General features: G+C 27.4%; 2 protein-coding genes across 5 annotated transcripts in view; one reads left to right on the plus strand and one right to left on the minus strand.

Annotated features, from left to right (window-relative positions):
• The window catches only part of LOC114131261 (facilitated trehalose transporter Tret1-like), a 64,328-nt gene that overhangs the window by 9,449 nt on the left and 35,170 nt on the right, over positions 1-19,709 (plus strand). Inside the window, exon 1 of one of the 4 annotated variants that reach the window (XM_027996439.2) lies at positions 18,996-19,703. The exons of the other annotated variants lie outside the window; for them this stretch is intronic. The gene's annotated coding sequence lies outside the window, so the exon portion shown is untranslated. Of the gene's footprint in view, positions 1-18,995; positions 19,704-19,709 lie in introns of those variants that run through there. 4 annotated transcript variants of the gene reach the window in all.
• On the minus strand, positions 5,073-12,689 carry LOC114121779 (uncharacterized). Its single transcript, XM_050204764.1, has 9 exons — positions 11,627-12,689; positions 7,432-7,687; positions 7,143-7,340; positions 6,943-7,071; positions 6,584-6,760; positions 6,367-6,432; positions 5,637-5,881; positions 5,396-5,573; positions 5,073-5,310 (listed from the first exon to the last, which is right to left on the minus strand). Exons 2-9 carry the CDS (start codon positions 7,673-7,675, stop codon positions 5,153-5,155), a joined length of 1,395 nt encoding a protein of 464 aa, XP_050060721.1. The 5' UTR covers positions 7,676-7,687; positions 11,627-12,689; the 3' UTR covers positions 5,073-5,152.

A 19,709-nucleotide genomic window follows, 5' to 3' on the forward strand; every position in this document is an offset into this window, starting at 1 on the left:
TTGTAGAGGTATATTAAGGTGTAGTTTGTATGGCATACAGCTGAGACCCAAGAAATAATTGCCGAGCACATGATTTTATTTTAATAAATCGTTACTATTACTAGCCATAACATAAATTTAATTAATTTTATCTTAGTTTACCCACAACCTACCTATATAACACATAACACATTGTTGCATTTATGACGTATAGAATTATACTTATATATATATATATATTTATGTATCGCACATAAATGTTTCGTATACGCACAAACAGATACGAGACATATTCCCATTAATACACATGTTTATATATATATATATTATGCGTGCGTGTATGCGTTTGTGTGTAGTATTGGTCATTGGCGGAAGAAATTATATACTTTTGTTTAATATGTATATAATATGTGAGGAATATTAAACCATATTGGCTCATATAAGTATGACCTTTCGATTCGTATTGTTATCATTTCCATATTCAACTATTTTGAACGTTTTTATAATGTGGCCAAGAAAAAAATCTATTTCAGATATTTTTTATTTGATTTTACTGTTTTTAGTACCTATCCTGATAATGGAGAATTTAAAGCTTTAAAGTTATACAATTTATTATTATAGCCGCAATGTGTTATATAGTATGAAGGTTCTTGAAAATCCATTATATATCTACCTACGTCACAATATAATATACCTGAATATATAAGGTCATCCACATTATTATACAAATGTCGATATATCGTGTACAGAAATATCATTCATATAACAGAACATAAACTTTGTATTAAATTAAAAAAAATGGCTTGTCTATACAGATTCTGAAAATTTGAAAAAAAAATCAGATATCTAGGTAAAAACTAAAAAGTAAATAATATCGTTAACATAATATAGCACTTATATTATATCTATTATAATATATTAGTAAATGAGCAATGAGTACTGGGCGTATATAAATGATAATTTATAAAAATGTTGTTGAAACATTTCCAGAGTGCATTTACACGTTATACATGCACTATGCACAATTATATATTTTTAAATTGGAAAATGTCTTACTTCCCACATCAGCAGGTACTTAAATTATGGTTTTTGCCATATAAACACACGAAATACATTTTTTGTAGGTAGCTGTAGTTAAGCCTTTATAATAATAAATAATATTCACATAATTGTATTTATATACTTAAAGTTATTTAGTAAATTATTTTCATTAAGTAACTATGGATGAATAACTATGATTATACACCATAAATGTATACATTATTTTTTTACCAACCCATCACATTATTTTTTATAAACACGACTAATTTTTATTCTACAAAACAAATACTTACTAATTTTTTTCTATTTATGTCTAATTTTAAATTATATCTATATTGTTTTGTAACCTGCCCATCAAATTTTAAATATGGCTCTTAAAAAGTTCATTATCACGCAATAATATAGTAATTTCGTATTGATTTATCTATAAATATTATACAATACACATTTTTTACTGAAAAGTTGTAAAAAAATACTAGGCTTTAGTACATTGTGATAATGTCCATTAATTTTAAATTTATATTTTATAATGTATTAAGTTTTTTTAATACAATATGTTGCTATCAAAAGACCAAATAACACGAGCATCATATTATAACAAATCATTTTTTAAAATCAAAATTATAATTTAAGATATCTATTAGGTATTTATAAATAAATATACCCCTATAGTTATAGCATAAAAATTAGATTATAGATACTTATATTATATATTATATACAAATAAATAATAGTCCAAATAATTGGCTGTAGTCTATTGACCACATATGAATAGGTATAGATTATCTGTAAAAAAATATATTTATATTATTTTTTTTATCATTAACACTTATAAAATATTTGACTTTATTGTATTATATACTGATATATATATTATATATACATATATTAATGATGTCAAAACCTTTCTTTAATAATTTTTCTTAAAAAATTTTTTTAGGTTTTTAATTTTTTGTATCATAGTGTACATTTTAGATTAATAAAAATAAATATATTAGTACCTATTGTAATAACGTATTTTTTGGGTTTCGTACCGTAAAACGGAACCTTATTACTTCGGCTCTGCTGTCCGTTCGTCCGTCCGTCTGTCACCAGGCTATCTCATTAACCGTGAAAGTTAGACAGTTGACATTTTTACAGATGATGTATTTCTGTTACCGCTATAACAACAAATACTTAAGTGATAGGCCCAACCCCGGGAAGTGCTCAAACAGACATTTTGAGATTTACGATTGGAATTTTGGTGATTTTGGTTGCTATTAGTTACAATAATAATAATAATTAGCGCGAAAGAACTTATTATCCCTGAATTTGTTAGTAATTTGTAATTTGTCTCTATGGTGATTGATGAATTAACACAATGCATCACATTGCCAATAAATTTCTGTAATAGCAAAGACCAGTAAGTTAATTAACAAAGTTTTCCCAAATCTACCACAAAATTACAGAAATAGTACAGAACCCTTCGTGTGCGAGTCCGACTTGCACTTGGCCGGTTTTTTTTTATTAATATTTGTTTAATTTTTTAATCATCATCGCTTTTTGAAGCAGTATGAATGTATTAATCTTCAACTTTGAGAGTGGTTTCTGGTAGACATTATTTTTTTTGGCTAATATTGAGAATATAATTATTAAGTAACTAATTAACTAACTACTTGTTTGGTATTTAATTTACTTGTATTAAAATTTAAAATCTTTTAAAAAGTTACACCTGTATAATATAAGTAGATACCTATCTATTATATTTTTAAGAAATTTAGTAGTAATATTATACGTCATATTTATATTAAAACACATTTTTTTAACATGAGTTTTTTATTTCCAATTATCATTATTTATCTTTAGATATTTATAAATATATTTTCCTTATTACTGAAGTATTTTATTAGTTCACAAATGAAAAGTTATTTCAAATTGAATAATTTTTTTTTTAAATAGAATATTTAAAATTTAAATTTTGATTTGAGTTGCATGAATTACGTTGTGTTTAGTTATTTATTTATAGATTATTTAGTAAAGATATTTAGTAAAGGATATGAAAATAATATTTTTTGATAATATTTATTTATGTTTGATATATTGCCAATATTGCTTTATTAAAATAGTTTAGTATTAAAAATATTATTATTATTATTATTATTGGTTAATTCAAAAATGCAATTTGTATGACCCACTGAGTATATCTTTACTAATAACTGCTTTGTGACTATGAAATATTTAACCACAATATTAAGTATTTACAAATTATAAATTTGAAGAATAATATTGAATTATAAATAATAACAAAAATATAAATTTAGCCATCTATACATTATAATATTTACCTACAAAATTCATATTTTGAAAAAATAAAGTCAGGATAAAAGTTGTTGATGTGTGTATAGATAATGTGTATAATATTGGATAATAATATTTATTTATTAATATTGATAGAAATTAAACATAACATTTTAACATTTTATATCAAGTTAACTTTTTAGCTGTAAATAATTAGTTATAAATTATTATAATAAATAATGAATAAATGATGATTAAAACGGTTTTTTTTTTCTTAGAAAGAAATGATTTATAAATAAATATTTAGCATGTTTATGCTTTAATGTTAAATTATTTAAATTTAATAGTTACAGTTATGGTTATGGTTATAGTTTATAAGTTATTTTGGTTAGGTGGTGATTTTTTGGTTGTAAAAATTAAATTATAGCTATTTTTTTATTTAAAAATATTTTTGGCAAATTCGTTAATGTTTTTCTGGAGTATGTACAGTAGTTTTATACTTATAATAGGTACCACATTTTTACTCAGGGCTCATTGGCCTTGCCTATAAGTTATAATTTAATATACCTAATGATAAATGTTGTTTTGAATGTAGGTATAATAGCAAATTTTAATTTATAAATTTCAATTTTCCAATAAGTAGTTAGTTTTTAATTAATTTTAAATATATTACATCAATAACATTATATTTATTTCTAAATTTTTGATAATTTTTGATAATTTAAATGTTATTTTATTAATTTTTATGTTTTGTACGTAATACATTTTTATTCTAAAACAATAATATTTATCGATTTATCTATATTTTAGGTTCAAAACTAACGTATCGGTAATATTTTTGTTTCACTATAATTTGATATTTTGGTAGAAGTGCTCAGTGCTTTTTAGGTTTTATATAGATCTTCGAATTAAGATAGCTAATAATTCTATATTTCTTTCCTACCCAATCGGAAATCCACAACAGGCGAGCTACTGGGCCAGTACTGGTTAATGCTGGCACACTACTGGCAGTTAATGTTGGCACCGTACTGGTATAAGCCTGGGATGATAACGGTATTCGGTACTGACTTTCAGAGTTGGACCAGTACTGATTGTCAGTACTGGCGTAGTATGGTATATAACATCTGGCGCAGTACTTAGTTACATTACTGGCTCTATAGTATAAATCAGTACTGGTAACCATTGCGTGGCCTATACTAGCATAATCTGGTATGCCCTTGTTCAAAAAAATACTTTAAATGTTTTAAATATTTTGAAGGATTTATAATTTTTAGTTGTAGTGGCGTATCCTGGGGGCTTTAGCCACCTTCCCTAATATACTATGTAAAATATAAAAAAAAAACTATTCCACATCAAAAACATAATACACAATATTCAGCATACTTTACATAATTGGCTTCTCGATCATGGGGTTCTAAGGAGGTAAAATTATATAAGCATAATATAATTCTCATTTACTATATCCTCTATCAAAGAATAATCCTGGATACGCTCTGATTAACTATGTATTGGTCCAAAATACAATGTTATACTGATAAATTTACAACAGTTCCTATAATATAATATAGTAACTTAAATAATAGGTTATTAAATAGTAGAATTAGTTATTATAAAAAGTTGACTAAAACCTACAAATAAGTAAACTTAGCATGTTTATGTCAATAGTTAAAACAACAAAATGTTCTTAGTTATCAATCTGTAGTATTTTTAATATATAAATATGATTTTTAAACAAGGTATAATTCAATAGGAAACTTTTATTCTATTTTGTTCTTTCAAAATCTTTATTAAAACACACATTTTTTAATTAATACAATTAACTTTTAGATAACAAATATCTCTATTTGAACTAATTTTATTCACTTTTATCTTCAGTACTTTGGCTGTATTTCTTATCTTTGAAAAGCCTTTCTTTCTTCCCACCTTCGCGGTCCTTGGCACCTGAAAACCAACGGCTAAGTTGGCTGCCAATATCCTTGATTTTTAGATTAGGGTTTTTGCAAGTTAAGACTTCTGAAATACAACAATAAATAACATTTATATAAAATTAAATAAAAATAATTTTACAAAAAAAAATTTGAACGATATTAATATATACCTAATAAGTATTTGTATGTTAGTGTGCTAGAGAAGTTCATTTTTTTGCATCCATTAGTCTCCCGTCCAAAAGCACTATATAATAGCTGTACATCCTTTGATATTATCTTCGGAATAGTAGCTTTTAAATTTTCCGATATTTTATCTTCACTATTAATATTTAACACCATAAAACATTTCTAAAAAATAAAACAATAGTTTTACAAATAAAATTAAATTGTAGTTTTAAAATATAATTTTACCAGTTTCTTTACTAATTCGAAATTAGTTTTTAATTCAGCATCAAAATCTTGAAAGTCTTGTAAGTTAAATTTGGGAATATCAATTATAGTTCCATCTTTCATTATTTTGTCAATATCCCCAATATTGTTGTGTGCTGCAAATAGGTGTCTGGTGGATTTTGCCTCTTCTATTATCCTATATTCTATGCTTCTTCTAACTGATTCCAAATTAGCCTTAGAAACAAGAGTTTCTGAAGCTGGCATACCTAATTAGTAATTAGTAAAAATGCATTAGGTAAAATTAGTAAATGGAATATAAAATATTTTTTTTTATTTTTGGAAATAATTACTAAAAAGTATACTATTAAATTGGTAAATAATCAGTGTTGGAATTGTAAAAAACCTAGAAGGTACATGCAAAATTAAAAAAACAAAATGTACTTCCCAAAACTACTTGATCTTATTTATTAGGATATAATTATAAGGGTAGAATAGAATATTTTTTTTTAAACAAATTTATCCCCCCCCCCTCCACCTCCGGATCAATTCAAGCGCAGTATATAATTTATAACATATTATATTGATACTATTTAACAGTGTTATAATTTTAAAATATATTTATCAGTTAAATGTATATAATATTTTTGGGAGTCTTAGAAATTCCTTAGTTGAAAATAATAAACTGATTCAACTAACAATATTCAACGTTATTTTAAATGAAAATGCCTTATGATTTTGACTAAAAATATACCTGTAGCACACGTACAACCACAAGCTGGGCATTGTTTCTTCCTTTTAATGTCTGATGAAGTTTGAGCTAAAAAAAAAAATAAATAATAATAATAAGTAAGAAACTATGAAAATCAAGATAAAAATCAATTTAAAGGTAGATTAATTTGGAAATGTTCTTAATTAATAAAATTCATAACTAACCAAGGTATTTATGTAAATAGGATAAAAATATGTACCTTTTTTATTGCTGTTTTCTTCAATTGAATGGGTCTTTACATTTTTTGGGGATTGTATTATTTTATTTTTTATACCAATTATTTTAGTTGTTCCTGATGACAACCTTTTAATTATTTTGGGCGATGAAGTTGTTGACGAACCAGAACTTGTATTATCATAGGTTACTACAGCACTCTCTAAAATCATAATTTACCATCATATAGAAATCTATCATAAATCAATCATATTTGCTTAGTTGAATTGGAAATAGTTAATTATTTATACATATAGTACCCCTAATGATAAAATATTAAGTGCCATATTATAATAAAAGATAAATTTTAATTAAGTTATATTTTAAAGTAAGTTATGTACTTACTTCTGGATCTTTTTAATGATTTCTTTTTATGACAAAGAATTGGCGATGATAATGCTGATGAAATACTATTATCGGATACCAAGTTCTGTTTTAAATAATCTTCCGAATGGAAGCTATTTTTATCACTATCTGTAACATAAATAAATAGTATAAAACATCATTGCATTTAGTATATATATATATATATATAATGTAACAACCATTTAACTCTTCATCGTCCACATCATGATTCTTTATAAAAACAGGAATACTTTTCAAGGATCGTTTAAGATCATCTTTGTTTAGTTTTAAATAATCATCTTCTAACTCAGAACTGTTGTATTCATCTAAATTGCTGCTCTGAACTACTTCCTCTGAAAATGCTTTTTCCATTCGTCTTATTCCTTGATTAAAATTTACTGAAATAAAATGAACAAAGATAACACTACTAATCAATATCAAGTAATTTAAGACTCATCAAACTGAATAATTGTGAATTGTATTAATTACCAGCCTGTTTAATAACACTTATTCCATAGCTTTTCCAAAATGGTCCATGTGCCGCAGAGGTTTTGCACATTTCATTTAAATTACAATAATCTTTTTTTGAAGGATATTTACAATATAATTTTCTCTCACTTTCAAATACCCAATCAACAGGCACAAGATCAATGGTTTTTTTACCATTTTTAGACTTTTCATTAAATTTAACTACAACATGCGTGGTGTCTTTTTCAAATATGGTTTGATCCATTTTTTACAACAACTAAAATATTAAAAGTATAACAGTTCTTTATTAATATTATTAAACACTCTGTTATTTAATTTAATATGACTTAAATATACCTAAATATACCTACAATATTATTATAATATAATATATTAAATATCATAACTTATGAACTATGAAGATATGTTACTGCAAAAGTATGACTATGATCTTTAAAAAGAACACACTTTTTTTTAACATTTTCTATTGAAATTATTTGTTTCTGTCTAGATAACTTTCCTAATTTCATAATTCCAACTTTAGTGGATTCACAAGGATACGTGAAAGCATCAGTGACATTCTTAAACATAAAACCATGTAAAAAAATACCTTCATTTTCTTGTCTAATTTCTGTAATACTAAGAATTTCACCGTACTTCAATTTTACAATGTTATTAGGTTTAATGGCACTCAACTCAACTCCGTGTACAATTATATTTTTTAATACAACTTGATTTGCACATAAAGAGGTAATTTCAAGAAATTTTTTTTTAGATAACGAATTTTTTTTTAAAATGTCAGCGCATGCTTGTTGTTCGGACATTCTTCTGACTAATTGCGCTAAAGGATTACATCTTCCAGTAATTAATCTTTTAATTTTCCCAAGACAGTTTTCAAAAGGAAATGCCGAAATCGCACATAAGTTTATCCTTGTTTGCTCTACATCATCAGCTAGATGAATCAAGTTATGACTGTTTATTACTTGTGAATCCAAACCATAAAAATTTTGAAGGAGTTCAAAAAATTTTCTCAATAATTCTCTAGCATAATTAACATACTCAACACAAAGATCAGGATCACATAGTATTCTGCAGGCAACCACCAAAAGCAGAAAGTGTTGATATATTTGTTTAGGCAAAATTTTACGGAACACAAGGGCCCCGCAATAATGTAAGAAAAAGCGGAACTGTGTGGCTTTCCAATAACTTAATTCATCAAAATCAAACTTTTTCCTTTGGAATTCTTTTGGTATAAACCTTCCTAATAGTTTCAATTGCGAGTTTAATCTCCTTATGTTTTGGCGAGAAAGTTTGCATTTTCTATTAATTCTCTTTGTTGTGCCCAGCAATTGCTGAAGTATCCATTTCATGATTCCAATATAGAGTAAATGCATGGAATCCAAAAATACAGATAAGACAGGATCAAAGTTTGGTATTTCTAAAAGCTGTGATCTTCCCAAATGATGTTCAATTTGACTCTGACTTTTAAAAGACCACTCAGTACGCCGCTTAGAGTTCATATTAGGATAAATTCTTTTTTTATTTCTTGTTTTTCCTTTAGTTTCGCAACGTTCACAAGCATAGTACCCTCCATGGCCTTTACATTTTTTTATGAACGATCTAGCAGGTGTGTCACATGAGAACCCAACAATTTCTACAGCAAACACACGTTGATTAATAACTACTCCATTTTGAATTAATGTTTTCAATTCTCTTACGAAATCTTCCAAAAAATCATTTGCATCTTGTGGCTTCGAATCACCACTGTACACAGCTACTATGAAAGGTTGTGAATCATAGTTGCTATGTAAAATGAGTCCCAAATTGGCCCAAAATTGTTGGCTTGAACTATTGTATAGTGGTAAACCATCGATGTTAAACAATAATCTTATGGTATTTTCGATAAACTCATTATTAATTATTCTTTTCAAACTTTGTTCTATACCAAAATATACATATGAACCATTGGTATTCTTTGAACTCATCATTAATTTAATATTTTTATCAGTCTTGGTTTGTAGTAAGGTAACTGCTGATTTTGGTAGATTACCAACATTTTCAGATCGTAAAATATCTAACAGGCCATCAATTGTTTCAACTGTAAGATTACATCTAAATTTTACAGCCCAACCTTGTAACTTTTCTCGAAGATTTGGTATTGCAGAAACTTCATCGTTTTCTTCATGAGAGCTTCCTTCAGAGTTCGATGTCGATGAAGAAGACAAATGAGATTTATCATCTGTGGAACTAAAATCTGGAGATCTATTATAAAGAGATGAATCTGAAAGATTATCTTCAATATTAGCAGAAATCGAGGCAGAATTATATGAATGGTCAAAAGTGTCATTATAATTAGAATAAACATTTTCAACATGTTGATTACAAGAATGGTCGATATCATCAATTTCTAACGCTCCGCTTTCAGAAATGTTAGGATTGTCAAGTTCTACATCTGTTGAATCATTGGATGGTATTACTATTGAATTTTCAGTCAATTGTTTCAGTTGACGATGTTTCTTTAACCGATTATATGGAGTACTTGGTGTAGACATATCAACTAAATAAAGTAGTACCTACCTAGATAATGTTATAAAAACAATAATATAATTCATAAAATGTAGAAAACTAGCAGGTACAGTATTTTAATATTTATTTTGGTTATCCTAAGCTAGGTTACTTGAAGATATCAATATTATTGTTTAAATATTTGAATAAAATTAAAACATGGATATCTTTATGCTTATAGGAAACTGTAGGTATCTAATTCAGATTTTCATTTATTTGTATATTACCTATTCATCAATTCTATCAGTCAATCTAATATAAAATAACCTAATAATATATTTAAATAGTATATAATAATAATAATTTATTATTATTAGGTATTAGGTAATATAATGATATTTATTTACAAACAATTTCAAACATATTACTATTATAAAAACAATAGTAATTTTGCTCACCTCCTTTAAGCAAAAGTTTGTGTTAAGGTGAAGGTTCTTAAATTAGGCTTAATTAAAAAATTAGGTTCTTATATTATTAGTAACAATAAAATACAATATGAGATTTACTTATTACAAATAGAGCTAAAATAAAAGCTTAAATATTGATCTTAAGTAATTAAATATAATAAAGAAGAATTTACAGCTAAGCTGCATAATATAATTAATATGTGTCAACCATTTTAGTTGGAAGTCAATAAATATAATTAAAATCAAATAGTTTAAACATATTTTTTTAAGTAGGTACCTACATTATATGTCTCGGAGAAAATAAATGGATGGCATCATAATTTTTAATTAGGTATAGTAAATTTCATCAATTTTAAACTATCATACATTTGTTGTTGTATTTTCAATACTTCCAATTCAACTTTTATAAATATTTTTTTTATTTTTAACTTATTTACCTATTGTGCTATCAAATAAACAACAATTAAACCAGTAATGAACAGTCAATGTAAAATGTTTTCAACTTTTTATTTAATATGACCCTGGTTGTTCACACATTTTACATTTTACTACCATATTCCATGGTAACTACTTTGCATCCTGCTAGCATTAAATACCTACAGTAGCATTAAGTACCTACATAATATTATTAACATAAAACTAATGAAACAATAGATACACTAATTATACTTAAAATAATTTTAATTTTTCAATGATACCGAATAATAAATTGCAGGTACCTAGGTACTATAGTTACTTTCAAAAAAGTTACAATTATTATTACTTACAAATAATAAAAATAAATAAAAAAGTACCTAGGTGACTTAGGTAATACCTAACTGAACACTACAGTTATCAAACATGTGATATGTACCTGCCTACATGCCTAACAAATAAAACTTTAATCAAGACTTATATAATGCTATTTCAAAAGTTAGTCAGCTAGCATGCACAACTAATATAGGTAAATAAAGTCAAATCAAATAATTAAAGTAGTTTATTATAACTATTGAACATAAATCTAAACTTGAGCTTTTTAATTATTAATATTTTTATTGTCTGAAAACTGAGAATGAACTGTACCTATGTATCTACTATGTAGGTACCTAGGTACCTACTACCTATTATTTTTATATTATTCTACCTATTTATTCTGTCTCTGTTTATATATATAGATATATTTTAATAGGTTATTACAATTAAACAATTTACAATATTAAATATTGTAAATTAAATAAATATTTAGTAAAAAGATTGATACTCACCGGAAATGTATACAACTGTGAACCGATCCTCTAAATTCTTTCACGAGCGCGATCTTAATAAAATAAAGCAATATCGTAAATGGTAAATCACATAAAAAGTTTAAAAAAAAACACTGATCAATGATTATGATGCACACATTGGCAATTCAAAGGACGTGACGAATAAAATAATTGCACCGTAATAACGTGGCGTCGTTTTAATGAAGTAGTAGATTACATAACTTAGATTTTAGACGAGTAGAACGAGTGTACGAGCAATATGGACACAATAGAGTAATAGACAACGACAACAAGTAACAACTACAAGTCGCCGCAGTCCCGTTCTGTGATGGGGCGAGCGACGGTCGCGGGCCAACGATATTGTGGTTGTTATTGCATTGCGAGTACTGTAGCATAATATGCGGGATTCCCTAAAACTAGGTATATTTTAAGCCACGAAAGAAGACGAAAATAATATATTATTTAACTTATAGGCTACGCTTATGACTTATATTAATTACAATGCTGTTTTTATGTAGGTAATTAATTTAAAAGTGACCATTTAAGTTAGTACTACACGCGTATGCCGTAATAATTCTAATTGCATAATATTATTCACGCAAACAACACTAAAATTTGTTCCCATATATTATATTACGAATTACAATATTTTTTACTAAAACCTACAAATAGTGCAAATATATTATCAGTATAACATTTCGCACCAATGTTGACACAAATTTATTAGGTGCAGATGACAAGCCTGCAGCCTATAATTCATCCAGCTATGCCAGTATACCTACCACCGACGTTCGCATAACCACAAGAAATACTGTCTGGCCTTTGTTCACCAGTGGCACAAATTAAGGCGCCAAATTGTGGGCATAACAAAGGGGGAGGGCGCTTATTTTATACTTTGCCCCGGGTAAAAAATATACTAGATCCAGCACTGCTCACCACTAAAATAAAGCCCATAAATGCCAGTACTTCGCCAACGTTGCCACAACTACCAGAAACACTAATTTTCCTTTGCTCGCATATCGTGTGAGGCCCGTAATATGTCAGTACTCAGTCAATACTGGCTGCCGGTACTAGTTTTCAAGTACTTATGTAGTACTGGCTAACATTTCAGCCAGTACTGTGCCCGTAAGGGCAGGACAACTGTTGGATAGCCAGTACAGGCGCAGTACTACGCCTTTTGTGAGTGTCGGCGTAAGTCATAAATTTCCGATTGGGTAGGCTTAAACGATAACCGTAAAATGTGTTAAAGAAATCTTATAAAGTTCAGATTTTACATAAAATATGCGTTTAAAGTTGTTTTTGTACTTATGTGATTGATGACAATTTATCATTGTTTTAAAAAAAATATAATATTAATATCACCACCATTTCTTAACGCAATAAGACTAGTTTAATTTGGTAAACTATTTAAATTTAAATTAGAGAGTTTACAGGGCAAGAGCTAATCCCCCATAGACACAGGAATAGTTTTTTTAACACGCGAGTTTTGTATACATAGCTTTAAATTTTATCCGTTATTTTTACCAAGGCATTAGTAAAAGTTTAACTATTCTAGTATATATTCCAATAATAACATCAGTATTAATTATATATCTTATGATTGATAATTATTGAATACTTATAAAGTTATAACTAACTTTATCCTATTATAATTTACTTCTCTATTGATTTTTATAAATTATGGCATATAAGTATTTTACTTAAAATAACTTTTGATTTTTTTTTCTTACATCAATTATATTTTATATACTAACAACAATAACATTTTGATAAATACTTCACAGGTAAATATTTAAAAATAAATTTAGCAACCTGTTTAATTCAAATTTTAAATACAATTATATTTTTAACTATCATATTTTATCAATATTTTTTACTTAATAATTTTTTTTATATAATCTGTGCTTTATGTGCCTATATTTTTAACTACAACTAAATATTTAGGTCGATAATATACAATAATAAAAATAAGTGGGTACTCATAACAAACCATCATTTGCTGAACTCGTGAAAATTTAGTTATAGAAAAAAATTATTGGACATTGGATTATAAGTTATATTTATTATTTATTTGATAACAATATTGCTTTATATATCAATGCTATAATACTACGTATTACTTTTGTAAACTGTGTATTGACTTCTATAAAGTATTATTGAATTGAAATAAATTTTCTTTGGAATATAAAATGGAAAATTGTACATTGATCATATAAATGTCTATTTCTAGTTTAATATCATAAAATCGCAATTTTACAGCAGAAAGGGTTTGTTAAATAAATATAAACATTAAATAAATACCATAATAAATGATAATTCAATGAAATAATTTAAATTATAATATGTCAGAATCATTCATTGTAATAGCTATTAATTATTTACATTATATAACAACTTAAAGACAAATAGGTGATTTTAAATTCTAACGATTATATCATTGTTGTATGGAAATTTTAAATTTTTCCACTGAACTATCATAAACTTGTAAAATAAACGTCAACTTTGACAATATTATTATTGATTAATTTAATTTTAAATATTTTTAGTAAATTAAAAACTTATTTAATGACCAACGTTTACTTTTCAATTTTGAAGCTAAAATCAATTATACAAAGCGATCAGTCATAATATTTGAGCGGGTGCTGGGTATAATCAAGTAATTAAATTATTGCTTTATATTATTTTATTTTATTTATATTATATTAATAAGCTTACAAATAATAAAATGATAAAAGTCGAATTATAATTATTATTAACAAGTGAACACTTTATATAATGTTTATACCTATTATATTTATTATTTAACTAAATTAACTGCCATTAAATCATAATAAATCATTTATTATTATTCTTTAAATTTATTATTTATTATTTTTCACCGTATTTATCATTTTCTTTTATAAATATATTATATAATTTTTGTTAATATTATAAATTATGCTGTTTGTCGACTGAGGCCCAAAACAGGGTGTTAATTTAATTTTTCAATGAATGTAAACTCATTTAGTGCAAGATGTTCTAATTGGTCAATTAGCATGATCGTGGGAAATTAAACCAACAATGTGTTCTTATTAAAATACCTAATTAGTGTATATAAATTAATGCATTGGATAACACTTACCTACTAAAAAAGTTGTTATATGACGTACATAAGCAATAGGCAATAGATTGTGGTAATTGTTATTAAACTATGAATTAAATTATACTAATACTCGTACATTACCCAAGATAAATCAACTACTTACGGTAACTGTAAGTACTTATAAATACATACTTATAAGTTTATATAGTTGAAATATATATGTGTGTGTGTACTGCGTGTGTGTAGGTACTGCGTGTGTGTACATACCTACCTATATACAGTTTAAAAAGAAGTTTTTTACTTAATTCTGATAATCGACATGAAATTAAAAATTGGCTGTTATTCAAATATTTGTTTTAATTTATTACTATAAAACATATTTGAAATTGTTATTTATAAGTTCTTACGTTTATTCAAATCGATATAATGATATATTTATATGACATTATACCTTCTCTATACCTAAACCCTCTTTAAATAAAACAGTTATTGAGTTATACATTTTAAAGAATATTTAAGCATATTTAATAGCTACACGTCATGTTAAATAGTCATAATATAGGTTTGGGTAGCGGTACTACGTTTTTTCTAAAAATCATAACTATACCTATTATTATAGGTAGCAATGGTATAGACAATAGTTAATGTATCTAATATAATATATAATGTATTTATTTATTTATATTTTATAACGCGTATTGGATAGTGGGTACATAAAAAAAAATGGATACAATTCAAGTATCGCCGTACACTGCTGATATTTTTCTTTTTTCGAACACATGTGAGTCACTATACAACTGCGCAGTTTTTCTAAACTATTCAATAGATTCCATCTGGAAGGACAAAAACGTAAGGAAGTAACGTGTATGGTTTTCTTACTTATCATTCTCAAAATCTCACCCTTGTTTGACAAATCCCTAACAAGCCAAACAAAACAAAAAGTATATACAGTCATGCCATACAAAACATCTATAATTCTGTATAATATTGATATATAATATAATATATATATATATATATTAAGTATACCTAACTATACTATAAGTATAGAGTTAATTCTAGGTAGTTTTTTCACATATTTTTTAAAGTATATAGGTATTTATCCTATTATAAATCTAAAATGTTAATGAATGAATTTGTTTTGAATTATAAAGTATTTTAAAACTTATTGACGATTTTGACCATTTACAGTTCTATAACTTCATATTATTCGTCCATGATTTTGCATGATTAAAAAAATTAGTCGTGATTAAATAATTGTTAAAACTTATATATTATAATTTTTACTTTAAACTATACAAAAAAAGTCTGTTGTTTTTTCAACATGTTAAAATGATTTACGAACATATTTAACTACTATTATTATTACCTATTTATAGTATAATTAGTATATTTAGTATAGTATAGTATTACTATTAGTATTTGTATTTTTTTTGATCTAGCTCTTCTTGATTCATAGAATATACTTGATATCGATATGTGTATGATATGACTAAGCTATATTAGAATTTTCTTGGCCTATATATATAGGTTGAGTTAAGCTTAGGTAGTTTTCAATAATTCTCAGAAAATTCAAAATTCTCGAAAATTCCAAAACTCACTTTTGTATAAATTCCTATTATATACTTGCATCCGTGTAAATTTCTAACTAAGTTTATACTCTCTACACAGGAATTTTAAACGATTCTAGCTTTTACCCTAAACAGTGATTACACGCACATAACAATGAAAAAAAATTATCATTGCTCTGTTCAGAACTGAACATAATACAAAGGTTATTATAGTTTTAAAATTATATATAGTAAAAAAAAAAACAAATGTACAAAAATGAATTGTATAGTTATTATTTTACCATTACTATAAAATCAGACGCAATGTTAATGACTCGCCGCAGAGTATTTAAAAAAGTTAATTAACATTCCTTACATTTATAAATAGCTTACAACAGTTAACAAATTCAATTCAATCTATGCAAATACAAAGGTGTAAATAATAACGTATGCATTGTTTTTATTTAACCGTACTATTTCACTTCGTAAAAGTTATTCATTTTTTTTTTAAGGCACCAGTGAAAAAATATAATTCTCCAATATTCATTATGCACGACGTTTTTTTTTTTTTTAAAGTTTTCTAGTATAATGCGTTTTATTGTTCTATATTCATAATAGTATATGCCATATACCATATGCATATCGACTATACCTAATATTATAATTATATAAACTCTAATAAACCAAACAGTGATTATCATCATTTATAAATTATAAGTATCGTCATAATATTCATAATAACATACAGTAAGTAGGTAGAATTAAAAGGATCACCTATAAATAAGTCCATATGGGTGTTTACGTATATAATAGTGAGCTCGGACATCCACTTCTTCACAATATTATGGCGAATCACCAATATAAAGTTCATTAATTCAGCAATTATTACCACGTTTGATCCCGTTTTAAATTCAACGTATAATAAAGCGTATATAATGATGCAGCAACAAATTTTTACTAAATGATAATATTATTATGGTTGATTATAATTTCTCCATACACTTTTTAAAGTCTATCAAGAAAATTGCAAGTATTTCCGAAAGAGCCCACCCTTCGCAATCGATTAATCGATATATTAAAATAATTGATAACATTTTAGTGATACATCTTTGGATTATGCTGTTTCCGGTTTTACCTCTTAATATTATTTTTGTTTAACTTTCATAACATAACATAATGTATTTTAACAATAAAAAAATCATGTGCAGAGTTATAGTGTTAAAAAAATCTTGTATGCAGAAAAATTCAGCAAATCATTAATTAAAATAAATAGATAATATTATTTACTGAGTTAATGCATGAGTGTGTTTTGTAACGTTAATGATCTTCGATATGATTGTTGTATGTGCGTATTTTTGCCTACTATTCTTTGTATTAAGTACTTAACAAAATTTTTTAATTTGAAAAGCCTTCGCAGAATTTAATTAAGTACCTATAGGTGCAGACTGCAGTAGGTATACATAATACATTATTATGTATTGTATACTAGCTGCTGCTGCTTCAAATCCGAGTTTATATGTACTTTGTGAACATTGGTTATAGTCTATTGGTAGGTGTTACCTACATTGGGATATACCAAGATTTTGTTATGGGACCACGACACGTCTGAACGAAATCTGTTTAGGAATTTACCTCGGGTGCTTTGAAAATATAAACATTTACGATTTTTTGCTGCCCAACAAAACGATTACGGTACACCAACACCATAAGTCAATGGTATTGTTATAATAGGACGCGAGTTCGATATGCGACGACATAATGGTGATGTCGTCATTGGCGCCAAGTCTGAACGTTTCGTGAAACGTCGAAAACGATACTTAGTATTAACGGTATGCCCTGGCCGCCGTAATCCTCTGTAGATACATAATGATGTATAATAGTAGTTGTAATAATAATAATAATAATCATAATGACTATAAACGATAATTGCCGAGGGAAAATCCACGGTTCAAAGACGCGGTGCAAGTTTATGGCGAAATATTCGCATAACAGTTTCTTTTTTTTTTAATTCAATTTTTTTTCGACATGCCGATTTCACGGTAATATTATAATTATACGGAGCTCGTGGCTCATGGACCGACATAAATTTCCCACCGCCTCACACATTCTCCTCACCCCCTCTAAAAAACTATAATTTATCTATTTTAATTTTCCTTGGGAAATATCGCGGATAACCAACAGAGTGTTTGCACATTGATTTGCGCCCAAACGGGTCCTGTGGGATAGGGCACGTTAGTCGTCGAGGAGAGGAGAAAGGACGTGGGGAGTGGAGATTCGTTCCACGGGAAAGTCCGAGAACCGTTGGGCATGCTGCGTCACCGCCGTCGAGAATCTAGATGAATGGGAAAGGATTTCATTCCGCGATGACAAATAACACGATTCTCCGATCTCGTTATTGCTTACTTATTCTACCTGTCGCCGGCGTATCATCGTCGTCATCGTCATATTGTGATAAGCGAGCGTTTCCCGTATCCTCGACCCCCCGCCTTGCCGGCTCCCACCACACCCGTCGAGAGTGATCGACCCCCACCCCGTTCGTCCCCACCAAAACAAACTTCACCAGCAACCGGTTTGACTGATAAAAATAATAATATATATATATATAAATATTTGATTATATGCAGCCAGGGCAGCGGCATGGCCTGTATTACACTGGCGGCACACCAAGTACCTACATAAAACGCTGCACACACACCCCCCTACTCTTGCTCGGAGAACGCGTAGTTTCCTCTCAGTCACGCACCGCACACCGCACCGTCTACAATAGTATTACATGCCCAACTATTATATTATAATACAGACCGCGACCGCATTTTTTTCACATATAATTTACCAGAGATACCAATATTATAATAGTAATATATATATATATTTAATACACCTACGTAGTACCAGTAGTAGTGCAATTTTTTTTTGTATATATAAGTACGCTCGCGAGTGAATCATTCGCTGTATTATACGTACGCATCACGCTCGCACAGAGTCGCGTCACTGCACGGCTTACGGTTTTTTTATTTTTAATATTATTATAATACAGCATAATTTAGGTACACGTCACGTGTACAGATAAATCTCTGTGTATACACATATATATATATACGTATAAACGAACACATAACGTTTAGAGTAAATATTTTATTTCGCGAGTGCGGTCTGTATTATTTATACAGTATAAAGCTCGGGTTTCGGAGACTCGTATAGATCACATCGTATTTTGCAGTGCACCGCTATCGATCCACTCGCACCGGAACGGTGTGATTTTCGATGGGATTTCGCAATCCGTACGTGTCGATACTGTCGGTCGATTACAAGTTGCGCGCCAAATTGATACCACTGAGGTCTTGATAATATATATACATTGTATATATTATACATATCGTATAGCAGCTACATTCCAATTCACGAGTAAAAACAAAAATTCATAAGCTCCGTCGACGACTCTCGAGTACTT

The sequence above is a fragment of the Aphis gossypii genome, chromosome 3 (genome assembly GCF_020184175.1).
Source record: "Aphis gossypii isolate Hap1 chromosome 3, ASM2018417v2, whole genome shotgun sequence".
Taxonomy (NCBI): domain Eukaryota; kingdom Metazoa; phylum Arthropoda; class Insecta; order Hemiptera; family Aphididae; genus Aphis; species Aphis gossypii.